Source organism: Clavelina lepadiformis, chromosome 5, assembly GCF_947623445.1.
Source record: "Clavelina lepadiformis chromosome 5, kaClaLepa1.1, whole genome shotgun sequence".
In the NCBI taxonomy this organism is placed as follows: domain Eukaryota; kingdom Metazoa; phylum Chordata; class Ascidiacea; order Aplousobranchia; family Clavelinidae; genus Clavelina; species Clavelina lepadiformis.
Genome location: NC_135244.1, coordinates 23390073 through 23408265, shown reverse-complemented (window position 1 = coordinate 23408265; position 18193 = coordinate 23390073). Strand labels below are relative to the sequence as shown.

Genomic DNA, 18193 nt, shown 5'->3' with positions numbered 1-18193 from the left:
ATTAATATTACTAAGTACAGTATGACGAGAAAAGGTTGTTTGTCACACTTGAGTTTTGATTGCTTGTTGAGAAACTTGTAACGTGACAATGGACGATATCCAGTAAAAAATGCAAATAAGAACTCGAATATCGGATCCAGGTATACTGCAGTCGCCCGGCGGGTGCCGAAATGGATTTATCAATACGGAACTAGGTGCAAATACGACACTTTATGGTCATGTGAGAGCAATTAAGGACATTTCTAATATTACTTGCAATATAAGCTTTCGTTGTCCGCAGAAAACGTGTTATTAAATCATCATCAAAGCTCAAGCACCACTCAAAGCATGTTCTCACACTTAGAGCAGGAAGGCAACACAGGGCATGCATGGGGACAAACTTATAGCATGATAAGAAACACTGCAATGACGCACAAGAGAAGCAATCTTAACCGTTTCAACACCAACCAATGTTGGCTCACCTAATTCCGAGTGACGTCACGACTGAATGCAAACCACGAGATTCTTTTCATCTGGCGCTTGTAGAGAAAAGTTATAGATTTTGAAAAGAGGATTTTTCACGTCACTGCCCAGCAACTAATCGGTTTTTATTATAAAGCAGATACCTCCACATGCACGGATACTGTAGTACATTGGTTAACTATAAATTTTCACTTACTATTTAACTTGATATGAAATTGAAAATGTTTGAAAGTGCTGAACTATCGCTAAAGTGTATGATGTCCAGGCGTAAATTGTCGTTTTATTTATAAGATCGATGTTAAAATGAATTAAAGCATGTCAGAATCACACGCTACGAAAAAAATCAACCTACACAGAATCGAAATAATTAAACTAATGCGAATAAAATAACGTGATTATGACTTATTACTATTACGTGAGGAAAACAACCAATAATAAGAAAATGTTTGAGAAATTATAACAAGGATTAAAAAAGGAAAATGAATTAATCTTCGGGTTAAAATGGAAATATTCGATCGAATCGAATATTCGAAAAATGCCAAACGATTAATTAATTATTGATCAAGATTAGCAAACAAAACAATGAAGATAAAAATATTTCGACGAATCACGAAACAAATTAAATGAACTGTCAAACATATCCAGATGAAGAAATCAAAATCCAACAAAACTTCAGATGGAAAGGACGCAAGGACACTCTCTTTGTCTGTCCATGTTGGTCGATACTTGCCATTTGTTGGTGGCTGGATCATAGAACTCAACTGTTTCGGCATCTTCCCTATAAAATATATAAAGTAACCTCTTAAACACAAAATGTTTGCAAATGTTAGACGATGAGTCCATCAAAATAATAACCGTACCAGGTTGCATATAAGTTAATTATATTGGAAGCATGTTCTCCAGAATATATTAATCATAATATATAAACTAAACAATCCACTTCGCAATAGACGATTACAAAACAATGTAGTCCAGACATCACTCCAGCCTGATTCCTCACCACCAGCTGCCACCAAAGTTTATGTCAATTACTGTGACCATTTATTTATCCCATTTTTTATCAGTGTCTATTGATACAATTTCTGCAGAAGTCAAACGTTTGACATAAACGAAAAACAATCGTATAAGGGAAACCACACACAATCTCATCGGGCCAATAATGTTTAGTTAGGTTTTTTATCGCGTAATTTGAATTATTCTAGAGCTGAGATTAAGTTAGGAACCAAATTGGTTAAAAGCTACTACAGCAACTCTTCTGCCTAATCATAGCAGGCTGCCTAACAATTGACAATCAGAGACAGTCACAAGCTACGTCTGCAAAGTAAAAACCCCTTCGCTTGTTATGTGAAGATTGCATTTGCTGGCAAGACAATAATATAATTGTTAATATACTCTATGATGTCATAATGACCAAGAAACTATTCACAATATTGGCTTTGTGGCCAACTAAAACATGTCCGAAGCCTGTTATTGCCATTATACAGCTATGGCTCCACCGGTAGCAATTTAAAATAATCACTGGTATTGGCATTTCGTAAAAATTCGTACTGGTACTGGTCTTTTTTCTTAAAAGTAGATGACTAGAACGACTAAAGGTCCTTTTCATATATCGAATGTACATTTCTTTATCTCAAATAGCGAGTTCTTCAATAAGATTGCAGCTGCTGGTATGTTTTTTATTAAATGCATTTCTAACCCAACCTCTGTGCTTTCTTTGTCTGTATGTCAGAGCAACGGCTATTACAGCTAAACATTCTTCCTAGCTGCTTGAAGAACTGTCACTCTCCATGTCTCTAACTACAAATGATCTATTCTGCATGCTGGAGTACTGTTGCGAACGTTTATAAAATCAACCTCGTTCTGAGCTAACAATTGACAATTTTAGTTATCACTTTTTATGTGATAATTATTTCAGTGAGGATATTTTATCTCAAAATATCACTGTTGAAACCGCATTCATTCAACACCGGTAATTGAGCGGCCCCACCAGTAGTAATTTACATTAGAAAATTGTCACTGAGAAAATTATCACTGGAATTTTAAACTGTCATTGGTGGAGCCATAGCTTAACTGAGCATATTAATGAAACAAATTTTTTAAATTAATTTCCGAAAACTCATCATGACCTTCACCTTCATCTAGTCTAGTGGTTCATGGAACCCAGGTTGGCAATTAATGCATCAGACATTATAATATGATATAATAACATATAAAATAAATAATATAAATTTTAAAAAATGTGATTATGTATACATATAATTACTCACCCTCCAAACACCCATATAAGGCCATCCACTACACAAGCTGATCCACCATTTCTTTCCTCATTCGTAGATGCAACATCAATCCAAGTTTTCGTGTCCAGGTTGTATTTTTCAACAGAGGAGAGATGATTTGAACCGCCATCTCGGCCTGATTTAATTTATTTAAAGAACGTGACAAGCCATAAATCTCCTTAAACATATGAAAGATATTTGCACTTGCAGCAAGACTCACCTATCGCGTATATTTCGTTTTTTAATACAACAGCAGTTAATTCATCTCTGCAGGTTTTCATCGGTGGAATATATTCCCACTTTCCATTTCGTGGATCATAACATTCTGCTGTGTTTGTTCTAAAATCGTAGTCATCACAATCATATCCTCCAAGCGCATAAAGCAAACCTTTCAAAATAAACCATCAATTAATCGAACACATCACGTGCTTAAATTCGAGCATAATTGCTCCAGCACTTCACCAAGGAAAAGTCAAATCTTTTGCAGTGGTGAGATCTTCTTTGACCAATTTCCGTTGCTTCTTTTATCTTTTGCTGATTTTTAAAAATTTGTTTCAAAATAAAAGGAATATGATTCCAGACGCCAAATTTAGAAATTTCTGGGAATTTCTTGACGATATCTGTGACGTCACACAGACTGTCATTTTAAATCATAAAACATTTTACACGTGACCTGTCGCTAGATCTTCTATTCTCTGAGCTGCGTTTTGCATCGATTAAACTCTTGGACAAAATAGACCACATCGTTTGTTTCTGCGCTTTTCTTTGTGACACGTCATCAACCTTTCTATATGAGTAAGCCTAAGTGACTCGAGTTAAGTCAACGACGTCAGGACGACGACCTAAGCACAAATGAGTACACGCAATGCGATAAGAAAGCTACTGGTTCAGGGCAACTTATTTAAATCTTTTGAAGATACTATCTCAAGTAAGTGTCTAAGACTATGCATGAATTTCCCGTTTCCATAAAACCAATGAAGTTATTAGTATTTTGTGGTATTGGCCTAAAATGTCTCAACCTGTTTCCAAGCTCGTCAACGAGTTCACTTGACACGACCAGATGCGATGATGCGTAAACTCTCTTTAATTTTTTCACATTTTAAACGAGAGAAAAGTAGTTTTTCAAATTAGGGACGAAATTTCAAAACCCGGGTTCCGGGGGTAAGTGACAAACCCGGTTTTTTGGGTTTTGAGAAAACAGGATTTTTTTTGCGAAGATAAACTCAATATCAATGTAAAATCAACATCATTGCAATTCAGTCGAATTTGAGTGATTCGTCTCTGTTCAAGTCATTAATTCATTTTTGTCGATCCCGGAAGAATTGTGAATATTTTCATGTTTTCTGGTTCGTTTAATTCGGCTTTGCGTAATTCCAATATTTAGCTTTAGTCGATTAGTTCGGAAATTTTCTTTTACTCCAACAATCATTTTGGTTGTCAAATTGTTTCATGAACTTTGCGTAAACCTCAGCATAAATACTCAATGACATGAGAGAACTTCCGCGATCAATGCATCAAATTACTATTAACAAATTAATATCCACGTTGCCGGGAAAAATATTGCGCAAACTAACTATTGTGATGAAATAATCGCCTCATACCAAATAATAAATTACGTAAATAGTGTACAGCGACGCCATTTTGTTTGAAAATTGTGAACGCCAAAGATTTCCTGGATTCTTCCAAAAATCCGGATGTTTACATTTTAAAACCCAGGTTTCGAGTCGTAGAAAAGGGCAGAAAAATCCGGGTTTCGAGTTCGGAAAAACCCGGGTTGGAAACACTGGAGAGAAGTGCGCTCAAGAAATGAGTCGAACTTGCTTAAAAGCGCCAAGAAGTAAAAAGTGTTATTGCCACCAAACTATTTGATGGTGATGATGAACGCCAAGTAGCTATGTTTAGTTAAACTTTTAGGAGTATATCCAAGTGTCTGGATTTCTTTGAAGACCATGTGCTCGTAAGAACGCATATCAAGGAGTTACAACAAAGACACGAACACGAATGAGAATAAGAAAACCGCAACGATGTACTCTTTATTACGTTGTAAATTGGACTTGTGCCGTGACAATGGACATTGTCAAGTAAATTATGCGAATAAGAACGCGAGTATCGGTTTCACGTATACTGCGGTCACGGGGCAGTTGCCAGTATGATTTTATCGATGTGGAAACGAACGATTGGTGATTGGCATCTCTCAATTTACTTCGACAACTTTGACAAAAGTTTACTTCAAACATCAAAATAATAAACTCACCTCGTGCACTGACCAACGCGTGGTAAGTTCGTTTTTTATTCATGTTTCTTATCGAAGACCATTTCCTCTCTTCAGGATTGTAACTTTCACATGATGATAGACGATTAGTGCCATTATAACCACCAGCACAATATACAAGACCTACAAGACAAAATCAGGTGAATATTTATGCAGGAAGCTTTTTGTTACATCCTACTATGACATTAAAATTATTGGATCAATGAAGTCTAAACGGAGCTTATTGTGACGTGCTGTGTTTTTGTTTCAAATATTTTGTTGATTACGTCACAACATTAGTGAGTGGTTAAAGCACAGACTCGCCTGTTGAAAAGTTCCAAATCCGGGTAAAAACAAACAAAACTAAAAATAAAAATAAATGAATCAGAATATGTAAAAAGACAAGTTGAGTGACTGGGGCAAGAGCAGTGACAGATCCTCGCCTAATCTTAATCAGACTTGCTATTGTGACGTCATAAATGGGGAAGAGACTAAAACTGGGCGTAAATTTAAAATGGCTTTCACTGTTTCATCGGAAACAATCGTATGTTAGAAGTTATATTTAAAGTTTCTTGTTAATCCAACTTAAATGTATAAAATATAAAGCTAAGTCTATCCTCAAGTAATTGCTAAATAACTAAATACCCTAATTCGCCTAACTAGGGTTGGTCAAAGTAGGATCCTAATGGTTTATACAAAACTTATGCAAGCCCAAAAAGCAGAAGTGGGCTTATACGACACATCTATACCTACAGTGCAAAATTCTTACATAATACAGTACTTCGAATGACTGAAAGGAAGTTTGGAAATTTGTCCAAGAAACTTAGTGACGGTCGTCGTAATTAAAATGTGTTATTTTAGACATCAAATTTGTTATTCGCATTCGTTTAAACAACCAAAATGTGCGATATGGCAATACATAAGACAACAAAGATAAAAATGTCTTGTCAGCAGCAGCCGTCACACGTTTTGTGAACTACATTGTGCCTTAGCCAACGTGCCATTATTCCTTTGCAGTGCTTCCCACAAACAATTCCGCTTTTAGTTGGCAAGTGTCCAACGATTACTGCGTGTGACACTTTCTATTGTTACGTAATATTTAGGCAATAAAACAAACAAACGAAGGTAAGGCAAATGCCTTCACTTTTCAAACCTCAAAGGTGCCAACTGCTAGGGGAATTCCCAAGCTAGAAATCAATTTTATGACATCATAATAACTTACCATCCAATAATGCTGATGCAAATGCACTTCGTTTTTCTCCCATAGAAGGTACGTTGTTATCCCACTTTGGATTCTCATCATTCAAGTCCAACATCTCAACAGAGTTGTAGTAAGTCCTACCTTCACTACCACCCATCAATAAAATTTGTTGATTGTAATTTACAGCAGATGGAAATTCCCGAGCTACGTTTGTATCCTGTATGATGAAACAGCATTGCATAAAGTCAACATCAACTGAAGTGAATTTACTAACAATATCAACTAAATACTGGATATGATGTTATTAATGGAGATGGACTGGCCAGACTTTGGTACAAAGATATTCGCAGGTAACAACACAATATGAATAAATCATGGCCCATGGACATGTTCAATAAAGTTTTGTGGTTAAGGGAATTGTACAGTGGCACATAACAACACAGGTATAAACTTTCTGCAGGCGTCAATTCTTAACAATTGATTCGATCAAAAAACAACAATCCACGATATTCTACGACCGCAAGGAATGTTTGTTAGCTCATAACTTTAACTTTAACTCTTCTTAGCAGCTTGTCAATTCGAAATAAATTTTGTGCTTTTGAAATAAAATGGTTAGTCGCGATAATTAAAACACTTTAACGTGGCAATATATTGTTGCTTCTCTGTCAATTCTATTTTGCCTCAATTAAGTTAATACTCGCATAAAGAGATAAAACTCGAACGTGCATGAGCATCTTTCCGGGCAAAAAACATCATTTACATTTATTTGTAACAATAAAAACTGGGTGAAAAAAAATGATCTTAGACTTTGCTCCATTTCTCACAATGGCAAGAGCAAGACGAGCAGCCTTGATGGAGTTTTGCTTTCTCTGAGCCATTTCGACGGTTTTTCATTTTGGTTTTGTTTTTTAACTAATTCCACTCAGGTGTTTCGGTTGGACATAGCTAACCTAGTAATAAGTGAAATGGTGAAGATAATAAAATGGCGAAATTGAAAATAAAACATGTCTTGATGCACCTATTGCGATCTAAGACCTATTCTAAGGTTGGAATTGGTCATGACCAAACAGATGAACATTGTTGGCTTTTAACTGTTTTACGAGTGCCACAATGCTGTGGCAAGACGACGTATGTCAATGAAGTAATAAAGATTTGGCTTGTTCTAAAACAAACCATTTTAAACGCAAACATACCGGCATGTCACTCCACTGCTTTGTCCTGGTTTTCAACTTGACAACACTGTGTTCACAACGCAATCCACCAATCACAAGTATCTCATCAGACTGACCTGTGAAAGAAATTACAGCAAACACTGAAAAATCTTTAACTCGGCGGTCACCAAGACACGAACTCGAATTTGATTAACTCGAAGTAATAGTAAGATAGGCGTCTTTTTTCTTTCTTGTTGTTATCAACGTCAAAGACGCGGTCAATATGTGCCCAATAGTGACGTGATAGCATTGATTGTGGCCAAATCGTATAACCACGGTTGGAGTTTTCATTAATTAAAATATCTCCTCGTAGTTTGCAGCATGAATGTGTTTAATACAGGCACATGTGATACCTTAAGATAAAGTCGATACGCGAATGAATTTGCATAACACGGGATGGAAAGATTATTTTATCAAAGCGATATTTGCGTCAAATCGAGCTTCGTTTACTGCGTCATCAACATAATGCTTGACAAGACGGAGGGAGATTAAACAGCACATTTTCTTTTATAGATCCGTGATTAATTCTTTATTCCTGATTCGTAACAAAGTTTAAAAAAAGTCTTGCACAAAGTTAACAATCTATTAAACAACAACCAGCATCTGTGTAGTGGTTGAAGTTGAAAGGAAACAGAAATAATTCAATTTAAATCAAGAAAAAAGCAAAGAAATAGTTTGATAGAAATGTTTTTATTGAATACTAATGCAGCCCAAACAAGCAATCTGCATTAAATCGTTTAGAAAAAAAATCTAGAAGTAGATTCAGTCGCTTTTTATCGAACTTTGTTATCTTAATTGAAAGGTTTGTATATGATGATTTAGAGTTTACTCTCTGGGGTCAACAATTAAGATGTAGAATAAATATTCACCTCTGACTTGAGGTATCAATGAAATTTATTCACAAGTGATAATGTCACGAGAATATCTTTTCACACCTGTTTCACAAGCACTGCATTTTAATGTTGTAACACCCAATTTGTAAAGCACTAGTTTACGGTGTAAGCTGTTTATGACTACTTAGTGTTTGTTTTATATTTACTATCCCGTAAACTGTTAGGGAGTTTTTACCTTAGTGTGTGCGTGCACTGTTTTTCTGCTGCATTATATTATACAGTAATTTAGTCCAATATGTGTGTGTCATCTGTTTCTATAGGTGCTGTTCATTACTTCATTTATGTGTACTTGCGTATACTTGTCGGTTTTCATAACTTCTCTCGCACTGTCGCACTTCTTTACCATTTACACGTGCAGGTTTTTTTAGCTTATTTCTTGTTCCGCGTCACCGCACTACCCCTGTAGACCTATTTGGTAATTAACGCCCAACGCTTATTTTCTTGCTATGTGGCCAAGATTAATTCTGTGTTGGGTTGGTTGCTCGGCTGGCAAGTTTTTGGTTGAGTTAAGTTAGTCTACGTTAGGTTTTAATAAAGAGAAGACGTTTGTTTTTATTTAAGGAAGACTCGTAAAAATAAGAGAGTCTGGCTAATTGACTAGCCGTTAAAGCGTGGAGCTTACCTGGTCAGGAAAAGTTTGGTTACAATAAAAGATTTTGTTAGTTTTTGTTCGTGAATCAGTTTGAGTTTTAGTTATTTATTTGTTAACAGAAGTATTAATTTAAAAACGTAGCCACGAGGTTAAAAAGAACTTGTTACCGGGAGTTTCTGCAATTTTCATTTTATGAAGTTTAGTTTCCACTTTTCTTGTCATTTCGATACCGGGAATGGATTCTGAAATAAAACAAAAACAAAACAAATCTTAACCAAAGTAGTTGATGAATATTTCCAAGCATGTCCACACTGATTGAAGTAGTCATCCACTCATCATCAAATAATAGTATACGCATGCACAAATATTATTATTTTACTATTATCAACATCTACCGAGTCGTGGATTCATCATTCTACAAAGACTGTTTACAGTTTAGGTCGTAGTGTCCTCCATATACAATTTAAATAAATCCACAAGAAGTTGGGGTTTGGAGTTGGCAATATAAACAAATTATTATCTGAGAAATGTGAAGAAAGTCATATCTCAAGACAGAACTCACCTATCTCATCAAGAAGTTGGTTGAAGTTTTCATCAAACGATCTTTTGTTGAAGTTGTAGTAGAGCAAGCCTGCTGTCAGCAAACCTGAAGTCACCAACATTGGTATAACAGCAAAATGTTGAAATGAGCAGTTTATGGCAACTTTGTACTCATAAAACTGACAAGAAATACCTGACCAAAAACTTTAGGAATAACTAACTCCTGATAAAAGGCGACCACATCAATTTCTCCACAGAAATGAGGTCAACACGAGAACAAAATAAAAAATATTAAAGCGATAAAAGGCAATGTGCCTTTAGTCAAGTATAAAAAAGACGAGAGTTTATTGCTTGGATGGACAGGTTCAGTTCAGCTTATTGCGATTGATTATATTCTTCTGTCCTTCATGATGTCACGGGATTATTTTTATGCACCTGTTTTATAGCAATCACAAAGTACACTCTTTTCTAAAACCCTTTTATTGATTGATTTAGTCGGACGTGTTTTTTTGTAATGTCATTTTTATGTTTGTCTGTTTATATATATTTGTTTTATTTCATTGTTGTTCGTATTAGTCATTTTTATGCATGCTCACGTTCTGCCATATCTTACTTGTTTATATGTACACGTGTTTTTATTCGATCACTAGTGACGTTTCGTCTTGCTACCCCGAGGGCTTAATTAGTATTCAGCATCCCACGTTGATTCTCTCATTACGTGGAATTTGTTTTGGTGTAGTGTTGCGCCCGGCTGGACGAGTGTAGTTTCAGTTACTCTTGGATTTTATAGAAGTAAGATGCGTGTTTTTATAGAAGAAAATGCAATTAAAAGTTAATGAGGCAAAAGAGCTATTTGACTAGCTGTCAAGCGGGAAGTTTCCTGGTTAAGAAAAAGTTTGGTTACAATATAAGTTCATAAACCAATGTTTTAAGTTATGTGTTTAACTTAATTGTTGTGTTTACATTCTTGGTCAAGTAAGGATAAGTTTAACATATTTATAGCAAAGGGGATGTTTGAACGTATGAGTTATGAACGCTTAATGAAGACTACCATACTCACGAAGCCTGGTTATAAGCTGGTATCCATCAGGAAGGACTCGAATTGGGACGATCCTTTTTGCCATATCAGCCGTGAGTGAAGATTCTCTTATACAATTTTCGCTGGTCTCGTAGTTAGGAGAAAGGAACATCAGAACCACGTGAGCATTCTCGACTGCTTGCCCCATTTTATCATAGATATTTCCTTTCATCTGTCCCTTGTCGATCCAAACCTGGTACCCAGCATCAGACAAACGATCATGGATCTGAAACAATCCATGTCGAGTTGATGAAGCAACAATTCAACGAAGCGAACAAAACAAAGAAATTTTTAATGACATTTAGTGGTTGGGCAATTGTCAATATTGCGTGAAAACGTTGGAAGTTTTTCATTTGTTATGACACGGGTTCATACAATTATGACATCACAATTAATATCCACATGACTGCTTGATTTGAGTGATTTCTAACCTCGAGTCCATAGAAACATTCCAACAGTTTCAATTCTCTTTATAGATTTTAGAAAAAGAATTACAGTGAATTTATTAAACTTTTTCTTGATTTATTTCAAGTCTTGGTCAGTTACAGCGGCTTAAGACTTCGCGTCTGACCAAGGATGGTTTTATTCGTTATTGAGTCAAGAGTTCATGGAATTGATGAAATTAGCTATTATGACAACATAGAACATATCGAACATAGGCTCTATACCGAACTTCAAATTGATGTCAATCGATATCATTATGTAGTTAATATTTTGATGCCATAATCTCCGCCACTTGTATAATAACACGTGATAAGCTTTTGCGAAGTGAGAACTGTTTTAAGAATAGATTCTTTCCAAGATACGGACGCCACCAGGTTGGTAGAATATAAATTCATTTACTCGTTAAAACAACGATGAAAAGATGTGGTCTAGTTTTTTGTTACAACGTTTTGAATCCTACGCTATGAGCTTGTTTCATATGACGTCAAGATGTGTGGTCAGCGAAACATGCGACGTAAAATGTATAAGACTATGTGTTGTATCGGCAGCGCGTTAAATTGATTAGTTTCGTCTTACATTAAAAACAAAGTTTGAAATACTCAACTAAAAGCAAATACAAACTGAATTACTGCGTTCACACGCGCTACAAACACCACGCAAACTCTTACGCATTTCACGCCACGTGCATCGCTTGCCACGTAACGTGACATCGTGTAAAACTTTCCCAGTGCGGAAGATTTTTACCACTCTAAAATAAAAACTAGAATGTATATTTTTCAATATATTTTCTCTGTCGTGTAAATGAATTCATATGTTGCCCACTTGGGCGTAATCTTCACAGTCCGAAGCCAAGAACGCTTACAACTTAAAAATAAATGAAAGCGAGTTGATATTTTTCATCGTTACGTTTCGGCGGTCGAAAACATTTTGCCTCTTTGACGGTATTTGGGATAGGGTGTATAGTTGCCAGTAAGTATGCTGCAGAAAGAATTTTCAATAATACGTAGTAGTTGAGCAGTTATTGCCAAATTTACGTCGCAATTTCGGCCTACTGGTTGGCGGAGAAGACAGATGTATGCTCCTTGAACAGGGTTTCAATTAGGTATGGTATACTATAGTAGTGCTAGGCTAGCTAAAGCGTATTGAACAGACCAGACTCTCACCGAGTTAAGGTCTGAATAGAAATATGTCTTCAACCGCCTTTACTTAACAATGCTAATTGTCCTCCTGCTTTTATTCTTTTTATAATTACAAGCGTTCTGGGAAACAAGTCGTGCGGAAAACATTGAAAAACGTTTCCCCAGTTTGTATGTTTTCGTGCTTTAAATCCTACGCACTGCGCTAGTTCGAAATGACACCTGCATGATCAGCAAAGCGTGCGACGTCAAATGCGTAAAGGTTTGCGTGTTATCTGTGGCTGTAAAAAGCGATTCAGTTTATATTTACTACTGGTCTCGTATTCCACATTTTCTTGAAATGAAAGTTGAAATTCCTTTTGTAATGTTGCGCAGATATCACACAAACGTTTACGCATTTCACGTCGCATGCTTCGCTGACCACGTGACATGTCACACCACAGTTATCGCTACTGGACTAGGGTAGCAACAAAAATGAAGATTAAGCTGTAAGTTCGCTTCGCCTTATATCACGCAAAACATTCCTGTTACAAAGCAATTTATAGTGATGTCTTATTTTGTTTGCCAGTAACATAAAATATTCTGTCCATACTTGATTTAAATATCTCAGTTATACCCGTTGATTTTTTGATCGTGACGTAATAGTGTAATGGCCGCCATCTACGTCAAAATAAGCAAGGACTTGACGGTGTTTACAACTGATTTATGGCAATAACTGCTTAACCACTACAGTATATCAGCACAAATCCTTTCACCAGTATATTTACTCACAACTGCTCTTTGATTTAAGACAAGTTTGTTTTTGGATTTGCCTCTCACTTTAATAAACTGGGTCACTGGGCAATGATAATAATCAAATTTATATAAAAAGCAAAACGATTCAACGCAGATGATTAAATAAATATGGCTCCAACTCGAGGAAGATCCATCGAGCAACAGTTGAATTATATATATATAAATTAATATAAATTTTCAAGACATCGCAAGAAAACTGGGCACAACTCACCTTATTCGCCAATTCCTTCGAATCCCTTTGGTTGTAGCTGATCATGATGTGCTTGCTTGGGCTGGAAATCTACAAAGAAAAGATTTCTACTAAAAATAAAATGAAATTTTAACGCTATTCCCAATGAAAGCCCAATTCTTATGTAAGGAGATGTTTCTTAATTTTTTCTTGCTGGGGTTGAAGGTTCGTGTACGTCACGAACTAACTGAGAAAAACAAACATAAAAGTTTGTGATATGATGTTGTATAGAAAATATGAAGGTTAATAAACAACAAATACTCATAATAATATTCGAATCAAGACGGTTTGGCCGCATTTCTCACCGAGCCACCAAAGAGTTATCGAAATTATTCACTAAAGATCTTAATGACCTTAACAATTTATTGAAATCTCAACCGACCAAATGGTTCACAAAAGGACAAGAGGTGACGTATTCATACGTCACAACGAAGTGACTCGTAAGGAAAATGTCGAACTTTTCAATGAACAGAATCAAAAGAAAGATGTAAACAATAGAAATTATTGAAGCCGTGTAAGTTGAACCGATGCCGAATTGAACCGGACACACAGACACAATAACAGGAAATCTTTTTTCAAGGACAATCGATCTACCTCGCAATGATCTGGTACCTGATGTTAAAATCGATTTCAGGAAATAAAGTAACACAAATCTCTGCTTTAAACCCGATTGCAATTTATTGAGATGCACAAAAGTATTTGTGTGTTGTGGTCGACATTTCTTGAATATATCAGCAGCAGTTAAAAAACGTGGTTAATATTACTCAAAGTTTAAAAGTTAAAAATGCCATAATATATGGTCAGTCAATAATAATATAATCAATAACTAAGTAATACAGTAATAATAAATATTAATAATCAAGCAAACAAATTAACAAGTGACAAACAATTCACAAAAAAATAAAATGATTTATATATAACTAAATTCACACCTATTCACAATTTTAAGAATACAAATTTCGCGAAGCCATATCAATCTTTGTGGCATCATCAAATTAAGAAATGCGTACGCACTATAGAAATGTTAATGAGGTCATAATTTCACTTACCGATGGTGATGACATGTTGTTGCGATGACGTAGTCAATTTAACAAGCTGAGCAGGAAAAAACATATATTTAAATGTAGGCTATAACTGTCTAAAACTTACGAGACAAACAAACAAATAGTTCAACTTGAAATAGTTTGATGTTCAAATATTTTCAAGAAAACCTACATCCGAAGACAACCTACAGCCACAAAACAACTGATTACAACAGGCCGTGATAAAGAATAGAACATATTTCGTTTACAAAAGATGCCTTCGTCACGCCATTGTCGTCCCTAGATGAACTAACACCTTTGCTGTTCAGGTGTGTCATGTCTAGTGACGTACGATGTAACTTATACCACCACAGTTCAAAGAGTCTGTTGACAGTCTGACCATGATTTGACCGACTAGTTACTGTATCATGGTTCGCTAAACTTCATAAATGTGCCCATGCTAAGAAGTATAACAAAGAAAATATCCCATAAACGATTACAAGAAATCATGAAGCGAAATCATGAAGCGAGTCACCATGGTTTGATCAACTAAGTAGTAGTATTATTTTTCGCGGAAGTTCTTAAATGGGTCCGTGCTAAAAAGCACCACAATGAAAATACCCAATAAAAGATAATAACAAATCATGAAGCGTTCTTACTTGAGCATATGCAGAGCGTAGTTTGTAGAGTTCGTAGCGAGTCGTGGTCACTAATTCGGGGTAGGCTTGTTACTGGATCACATGTTTCGGGATCGCCAATGGCGGTTCGGTGTAAAAGTTAGACTTCATAGATGTCTGACTTTAGCTTGAATCTATTAATATTATATAATCTATTAAATCTGTAACTCCCTACATACTAACATCAAACAATTGTTTGTATATCAACGTACATTAAAAGACAACAGCCGAGCACAAAGTTGTTACCGCGATGAGCTATTTTTCATGGCAACTAAAGCATCGCTTCTCTATTGCGTAGAACGTCACATCAGCGCTATGTCATAATTGTTGATGTAATCTTTTGGTGGCATAACGCCAACTCAGCTTTCTCACTTTTAGGGATTTAGTTCCAAATTGGAACTTTTAGCCCCTTTTAGGGTCAAGTTTAGGGATTTTGATGATTTAGGGATTATTTGGGGATTTTTGGAATCGTTGATACGTATAAAGTACTTATTAAGACTAGTCATGCTTCCGCCATGTGCTTCCTTGCCAAGGAATCCTTGGTGTGCATTCTGCATTGTGATTAGCGTGTATAGCAATGTTTCCTCTAAGCTGCGCGCGTACGCAGGCGCAAATGCGCACTACTGACACGGTCTTCACGCACAGAAAATCTGTGCTGCGCCTGCGCACAAGAAAAAAATCCAACCTGAATTGAAAATAAAATAAACGCAAAATAATGGCCACACTACGCACGTCTGGTGTTGCTCACAGTGGTTCAAGGGACCGCTCAGGGAGTTAGTTTGTTTGCTCAGATTCATGAAAAATTAGAGGGAACATTGGTGTAGACCAGGGGTTCTTAACCTTTTTCTTTTCATTACCCACTTCCGCTACTTAATAAACCTATATTCCCCACATACTTTTAAAACTGACTGAAAAATCAAAATAAATCCTAGTGACCTGTGTGACATATCCCAAAGCACAATGGTATTTAACAAAAAGAACAATTTCAATGAGAAGAATAACATTAAAGAACGTTTACGTAGTTTCAAACAACGTCAATGCGATTTTTGTTCTTGCTTTTCAGCGACGATCGAGTCAATGTCAGGCTCTATTTTTGAGATTGCACAACGCAAATCTGATTCCAGATTTAACATTGTGTTTCGTTACCCACTTGAAATCCTCAAATTCCCCACTAGTGGGTAATTACCCACAGGTTAAGAACCCCTGGTGTAGACTGTAGAGTGTAGACTGTAGAGGATTACGTTCATGTTCATGGCTGTCTAAAATACAAGTAATTTTGCCGAACGTCTTATCGACTTAGATCAATCCATAATATCGCGAGAGTAGCAATATTAAAAGAAATTGTTTTATTTAAATCGGCGTTAAAAGTGTTGGGAAATATTCTTGTACCCTAGTCTACTTGTTTCTGTTCATTTAGAAGTTTATTTGAAATTTTAAAGAGTAATTGAAACTGCTTAGCCTATTTAAAACCTGGAGTGTTTCTGCATGATTTGTTGATTAATTCTCAAAAATCAGTGATTGGTGAATTAAAATACAAAAATCTGCGTAATGTTGTTGCTTGCTTGTTGTCACTACCCTTTGGCAATGCCCCCGCTGAAAGACTATTCAGCACTTTGAAAGAGATAAAAACAGACCACAGAAATTGTATGAAGCGAGAAAGCTTAATTGGATTGTTACATACACAACAAGGAATGAAGTCCCTTGATATACCTGCTGACAAACTGTATGTAAAAGACCATCCTGACATGTTGAAAATGGTGAAAAGTGTTAAAAGCAATGCCACTGATACTGAAGTACATGAACACATTGCTGCTGAAATGAGTAGCTGGACATAATGGACAATATAGTAGGCTAGACCTATAGACTACACAATGCAGTTATTTGTGAACTTGTCATTTTACATTGTACAACAGTTTTTGTTGCAGTTTTTTTGGCAGTGATTTGTAATTAGCTCATTTCCCTTTTCAGAATAGGCTAGGTCTGTGTTCAGATTTTTGACCTTCTTTACTACAATAAATTTTAACTTTTTGTACAATAATGCGTAATTTAACTACTTGAGTTCTTCATACGTCAAAATTTGTCAAAAAAAGTTTTTTAATGTCAAAATTTTCAATTTTTAGGTCAAAAAACAATCGCCCTAGTGATAAAATAATAGTATAACGCGCTAATTATGGTTTAGGGATTTTTCATGCCATCTAGGGATTTTTTGCATAGCTTTAGGGATTTTTTGGTTTGCATTTGTGCAACTGCGCCAACTCGCCAACTCCATAGGGTCAATGCATAAAGCGAGTAAACATCGCACAACGCGGTAAGGGCGGAAAATATTTTAACTTTCTGACCGGGACTATAAATCGTCAATTTCATCTATAAAGGCAATCGTTTGCTTTATATTAGGTCTCTAAAGGTTGTATGAGTTCATCAAACCGTCAAACGAATTTTTCGAACTTATTGTAGCGGCTCCCTTACCGCTACTAGTTTAAAAGGTACCACAAATACAAAATCTATGCTATTCAATGGTAAATAAAAGTCAAAGATCTATATAACAATAGAAGACGGCCTTGCTATGATACCGATTATTTATCAATGATGTAACTACAAAGCAAGATCCTTCATCCCTCATCCGATCATCTTCTTGGTATGATTGTATCTACCGGGAGCACGACATATGGCCGCGGGAAAGTGGCCGCGAACAAACTCACCGGGGTCAACTGAACGCGACGTAAATTGACCGCAGACAAACTGACTGTGACATAAACTGGCCGGCGATCAAATTAACCGTCGATAAATTGGCCGGCGATCAAATTAACCGGCGACAAATTGGCCGTCAAAAGGTCAAAATTTTAAACTCGGTAGTATATGATATGTAAAGTAAATATTTGTTTGTAACTATTTCCTTTGTTTTTAACAAAATTGTTTTTTATTTCAATACACATTGAAACGTTTATTGAAATAAACAGAAATATTTCCGGAAATACGAGAAATACGAGTAACAACATTAAAAGACGTTCACTGCAAAACACATATGACACTACATAATATGGGCACTAAAATTTACACAAGCTGTTATTTGACAAACAAGGAAGTTTATTGCGCAAATTGTAGGTTGTGGGCGATGCCTCTGAGAAAATCTAATATGTCACGGTTTGCAAAATCTTCAACGATGGTTTGAAGTCGCGCATCCAGATCCTTGTATTTTCTCCTTTTGGCAGGAGGCCCTTGGGCACAGAGCTCCTCAATCTTCTTTTTGTTTATGTTCTGCAATTTCCTTAAAGCTTCTATAAATTTCCAAATGGTTGGGTGTTGCATTGATAACATCCTGTTTATTAGACTGTGGTGACCTTCAACTTTGTTGTTGGTTCTGGCTTCGCCATTTAACACCCGAACAT

At 36.0% G+C, this 18193-nt stretch overlaps 1 protein-coding gene across 1 annotated transcript; it reads right to left on the bottom strand.

The window, feature by feature from the left end:
- Positions 1–745: 745 nt before the first annotated feature.
- LOC143458855 (kelch-like protein 23) lies at positions 746–14324 on the bottom strand. Its single transcript, XM_076955733.1, has 11 exons — positions 14158–14324; positions 13091–13159; positions 10487–10730; positions 9449–9532; positions 9054–9128; positions 7384–7478; positions 6212–6407; positions 4993–5133; positions 2959–3126; positions 2730–2874; positions 746–1240 (listed from the first exon to the last, which is right to left on the bottom strand). The coding sequence occupies exons 1-11, from the start codon at positions 14170–14172 to the stop codon at positions 1135–1137; spliced, it is 1338 nt and encodes a 445-aa protein (XP_076811848.1). The 5' UTR covers positions 14173–14324; the 3' UTR covers positions 746–1134.
- Positions 14325–18193: the final 3869 nt, after the last annotated feature.